The sequence below is a fragment of the Chinchilla lanigera genome, unplaced genomic scaffold (assembly GCF_000276665.1).
Source record: "Chinchilla lanigera isolate Chin_1 unplaced genomic scaffold, ChiLan1.0 scaffold00111, whole genome shotgun sequence".
Lineage (NCBI taxonomy): Eukaryota > Metazoa > Chordata > Mammalia > Rodentia > Chinchillidae > Chinchilla > Chinchilla lanigera.
This window is the reverse complement of record NW_004955512.1, coordinates 3,939,784-3,945,370: the sequence shown is the minus strand read 5'-3', so window position 1 is coordinate 3,945,370 and position 5,587 is coordinate 3,939,784. Positions and strand designations below refer to the sequence as shown.

The following is a 5,587-nucleotide window of genomic DNA, read 5'->3' as shown; positions in this document are numbered from 1 at the left end:
TTAAGGGAGTAAGGAAATGTTTATCAGCTGAGCTGGGGTCTGTTAAGGGAGTAAGGAAATGTTTATCAGCTGAGCTGGTGCTGCCTTGGTGCATTTAACTGGGAAGTCACGTTTGCAGCTGTGTGGGAGACCACTTTTGCTGGGAGACCTCCTTGCTAGGTTGGGTCAGGATGGGGACTGTGGCCTTGCTTCCTTTCTGTGTGTCTTGGTTACTTTTTTTCTCGCTGCTGGGACAAAATACCTGATGCCCAAAATTAAGGAAGGAAAGGTTTATTTTGCTTACAGTTTGTGGAGGTTTCAATCCGTACTAGGCATGATTATAAGGCAGAATGGCATGTGGCAGAGGGCTGCATCTCAGGGCGGCAGCACACAGTTAAGCAACTACCAGGACACACACACCAGGGAGGAATGGGGGAGGAAGCTCCCCAAGGAGCTTCCTCCTCTCCCTTACATATGCAAACTATCCACCCCAGGGCTGGTGTAGCTCTCACACCCATATTCAAACTCTAATAGCCTGCCCCAGGGCCGCAGTAGGCTTTGGGGGGGACACACAGATATAAACCGTAACACTGTGCCACTGACTTCCTGCTGAGGAAGAGGAGTAAGGATTCTTATGAGCTGTCCGTCTCACCCATACTTTGAGTGCGATTGTGATGGACCAGGAAGATGCCAAATCTCACTCTCCAGAAGTGGACCCAGAAGCCAACTCCTGAGCATTTGGAGCTGAGGAAGCAGGTGGAGAACTCTTCTCCCTCTCGCCTTCCTGCAGCCCTTGTAGAGTGGGTCTGGGAGACTGGTGCTCTTTTCTCTGTTCACTCGTGTTTCTAGTCTGTCCTAAATTTGTATTGATTGCATAATGGGTTTGTTAATGAGGTAATCTTGGGGCCTAGCAATGGCAAGAAATGCATTTTCAGATTTCAGTTTTTGTATTTCTTGTTTCATTCCACCAATCATGCAAAGTTTTGATTTGTATTATGAACCTAGTTGGAATGAGTATTGGAACATTTGGCCATATACTGCCCTTAACTAGCAGCATGAACTCTAAGCTAGCAGTGGTCCATTCTGATATGGTTGTCTACTTTACAAATCACACCTTAGATTTTTTATAGGGACAAAATAATGTACATGTTACAGTTACCTGGGGAATAACTTCGGGAGATGGGTTGAGGCCAGGGCCATAGTTGTCTTCAGTTTTTTCCCCAGCTTTTAAAAAATTGAGGTATAACTTACATTAAGTCACATGCATAAATCTCAGTGGTCTAGCTGTGTGATTTTACCCTGTTTGTACCTATTTACCAGATCCTAAATGAAACCAGAGAATCTTTCCCACACCCTAGAAGCCTCACTTAGTTTTCTGCTTCTTTCACTGTAGATTAGTTTTGCTTGTGTGTGAACTTGGTATAAATAGAGTCACATTAGGAACTTTTTTGGGCCTAATTTCTTCCACTTAACACTTATTATTTGTATGTGAGTCATCCATGTGACTGTGTTTAATTCTCCCACCATTTATTGTTGTCTGTATGTTTATTGGTTGGTATTTAATGCTGCTGCTTGATGTGGGACATTGGAATTGAAGGCAGTGGGGTTGAGTGAAAAGGGAAGTGGAGAGGATGGAGATATTAGCAGGCTCGCCAGGCACCAGGTGGGCAATTGGAGAGGTGCAGTTTGTCGCTGGGCATGTGGCCTCAGAGGAGGTGTCCAGAGAAGACTGCCTCAGAGCAGTCCATGCAACAAAGAAGCAGGAATTTATTTGCCATGCTCATGCCTGTGCCTTGATTTCCCTTTTGGACTGGGTTTGCCTTATGACAAGTCACCTTTCTCTTTTTAATAAAAGAGAAACAAGATTAACATAAAGAACATTGAAGGATACTGCGTGTCTCAAAATGGGCAAAAAGTAGACTTGTGGCAAAGTAGAAAGGATTGCTATTTGTCATTTGGGCTTTCACTTGAAAAGCTACATTTTTACTAGATTCACACACAGTCCAAAGTTCTTGGGTATGTGCTGGAGAGCACAAAATAAATTCTCTCAGTTTCTCCACACTCCCTCTTGAGGAGAACGAAGACTAGGACAACCTGGAGGCTTCCAGCATTAACTGAGAAGGGTTATGGCTTGCTAAACCAGCCTGTGGCCTGCTTTACACCCACTTGCCCTTCCTTTATCTTTCCGTCCCTCTCCTGTGCAAGACAAATCTTCTGCCTCCCTTTGACTGATCCTCCCTCTCCTGTCCTTGTTCTCAGTACCATTTTTCCAAACCTATAAACAAGAAGATGCTTTAAAAAATATTATTAGTATACCTAAAATTAATAATAATTATTTAATATCTTGTCCTTGTGCCAGAGTTGGTGTTTTTCTCACATACTTACTTATTCTTTTTATTTTGTTTCTGGTAGCTGAAGTAAGGGTCCACATCTAGTCAGTTTGTGATTGGTAGATGCATTGCAATTTATTTTTAAAATCAGTATTCCCTTTTTCTTTTCTTTCTTTCTAGCCTTGCAACTTATTTATTAAAACAAATGGATCAACTGACTTGAATTTCCCAGTCTGGACATTGCTGATTGTAATCCCATGTTGCTGTCATGTCCTCTGTCTCTGTCATCTGTCTTAGATGTGGAAAGGGTAATATGTTGTATAGAATATACTATTAGAGGCACATCATACTGGTTCTCCCTCTTTCTGTGTGATCAGTGTGTAGGTCTGTTGTTTCATTAACGGTTACAGAGTGGAGATTCTCTAATTCATTTACTCCTTTCCTAGTTCTCAGCTGGAACATGCTGTAAAGAATATGTGCCCTCATCAACTTAGTTACCTAGAGAATAGTTCTCAATACTTTGTTCATAGTAAGAACAAAGTAAATGTTGATTTTGCCCTTTAAGATTTTTCAAAATAATGAACTGATTTGACTCTTTGTCCTTCTCTGAAGGAACCCAAATGAGTCATTTTCTGTATGTTTGAACTATTTGATGTGCTTTAGTCCATTGCAATTAGTGGCTTTATTGATAATACATCTTTGACTAGTGGAGGCCTCTAATTTAGGTTGGATCCTTAACCTTTTTCCCATGATGTTATCCTTAATAGGATCCTTGCTTTACTGCTTAACAAGAGTTTTGAGTCTGTCTCTCAAATTTTTTGCCCCAAACTTGGACTCAGTCATGTCTCCTGGGAGCACTGGAATGTGGTCTTACCACCATGACCTGACTGTCATGTCTTACATTAATGGAGCTCCAGCAGTGTGTCTGTTTATATTCCATTTCCTCCCCACCCTTAGAAGTACATTAAAGATAACCAGTTGCTCTAAGAATTTGCCTAGAAGTTTGAATAGGTGACAATTAAAGATCAGCTCTCTTCCTGTTAAGCCCTTTCTAGGGTTGTTTAACGTTTGAGGAGTCCAACTCTATTTTTTTTTTTTAATTTTATTTTAAAGAGAAAAAAATCCACAAAATTTTAAAACAAGATAATAGGAGAATAACAGTGGTTAATACATTGTGTATTGTTATCTTTAAATTAGTTACTCAGAGTACAAGATATAGGCATTTAATTGTCCACACAGTATTAGCACAAACCTTTCTTTTCAATGAACTAAGAGAAATTAGTAGTATAACTATCTTAACTATATTGTGTGTGTGTATATATATATATTTTTAAATATTCCCTTTTTTCTCCTTTCCCCGTCACAGTTTTGCTTCCCATTTTATAATATCTATTGTACATTTTGGATCTTATTTACTCTTTCAGCTTGTCACACTAGGGAGACAATACAGTGTTTGTACGTGTGTATCTTGTTTATTTCACTTATGAGTATGGTCTCAAGTTCTATCTATTTACCTATAAAAGTCTCCAGTTTATCCTTCTTTATGGCTGGGTAGTACTCCATTGTATAAAAAGACCACATCTTTTTTATCCATTCCTCAGTTGATGGGCATTTGGGTTGTTTCCAAGATTTAGCTATTACAAATTGTCCTGCTATAAACATGGGTGCACATGTATCACTGTAGTATGATGTTTTTAATTCTTTTGGGAAGGTATCCTGAAGGGGAATAGCTGGGTCAAATGGGATTTCCAATCCTAGCTTTTTGAGGAATCTCCACACTGATTTCCACAGTGGTTGCACCAGTCTATACTCGCACCAACAGTGGAGAACGAATCCTTTTCCACAGAGCCCTGCCAGCATTTGTTATTGGTTGATTACTTAATGATAGCCATTCTTTCTGGGGAGAGATGGAATCTCATTGTTGCTTAATTTGCGTCTCTCGAATGACAAATGATGTTGAACATTTTTTCATATATTTATTTGCTGTTTGTGTTTCCTCATCTGTAGCTCTTCCTATTTTAGAACTCAGTATTTTCTAAAATGAAACTGAAGATTCTATATTTTCATTCTTTCTTTTCCTTCATTACTTATCTTTCTGCCTAGTGACCTTACCCCCAGGTAAGGGCTCAGGCTGGCTGTGTTCTGCCTGAAGCTATGTGTACCCCTGGTACTAGAGGAGAGGAAGCTGGGATCACCATGTCAGAGTGGCCTGGCTGCTGCTGTGTTCTGATGTGATCACGGTGCCTGTGGCTGCAGGCTTTGTGTTAGTAGTGGAATAACAGTATCTTAGTTTTCTGCAAGGCTAATAAACATGCACACAGATGTATTTGTCAGCCTCTGTAGTAGTGGAAGCTTAAAACAGGCTGAAGAGCAAAAGGGGAAGTACAATCCCTGTATCAACGGGAAGATTACAATTTTTTTGAATTGTCAAGAGCTTTCAAAGTGTAAAAAGAAATCTGAGCAATTTGTAATTTCTTTTTTTCCCTTTTTTTAATTCCTTTTAGATGCGGTTCGATCATTAAGCAATGCTGAGGACTATCTTGATGATGAAGACTCAGATTAATTTCCTTCTGGAGCTTTGAAACCCAAAACTTCTTTTGCTTTTGCCATTCCAAAATCTTGTTTTTTGCCAGAAAGTATTGGTAACTTAGAAAAGAAGTCTGTGTGAATGTGGCCGTGCTGCACTGTGTTCGAGGAGAACGTGTAAATGACTAGTTTCCGCCTTTGGTTTGCCAATAAGTGACTGATACTTGCTGTATAAAATGCACTTACGTTCACCAGAGTAGAACAAGAAGAGATTATTTCTATTTATCAAGTTAAAGGAATTTTTAAGATTTTTTTCTTTAAAAAAATCAGGATGGTTTTTTTCATTAAAGTTCTTTACCTCAAGGATTGGGATATTTTGAATTGATTTTTCAAAGGGGAAAATGCTTATTACAATAGTAGAGCAAAAGACTTAAAAAACTGTCAGCTATTCTGACAAAAATAAACATTTAAGAGACTTCATTCCTTTTGTCTGTTTTTGTTGTATTACTCATTGCTGGTTTAAAAAAACTATATTCATATAAGAACTAATTTTATTTTTAAATTATATTTTATATTTATCAGTACAGAATTAGATTGCACATTTCTGTTCAAGTTCCTGTGTCTACTTTGATTAGTCAAACTAAATAGGGTTCATATCTAATAAAATACAATTTTAGTAATTATGAGATACATACTTTTATATTCAAGGTTACACTTCAAGTGAAGAAACCCATTACCTCATTACTGTTTGT

At 38.7% G+C, this 5,587-nt stretch overlaps 1 protein-coding gene across 4 annotated transcripts in view; it reads left to right on the top strand.

Annotated features, from left to right (window-relative positions):
• Ostf1 (osteoclast stimulating factor 1) overlaps positions 1–5,315 on the top strand; it is a 49,837-nt gene extending 44,522 nt beyond the window's left edge. For all 4 annotated transcript variants that reach the window (XM_005408311.2, XM_013506531.1, XM_013506532.1 and 1 more), the window contains exon 10: positions 4,814–5,315. In XM_005408311.2, coding sequence (XP_005408368.1) covers positions 4,814–4,872 — 59 coding nt within the window. In that variant the 3' untranslated portion in view covers positions 4,873–5,315. The remainder of the gene's footprint in view (positions 1–4,813) is intronic.
• The last annotated feature ends 272 nt before the right edge of the window (positions 5,316–5,587 follow it).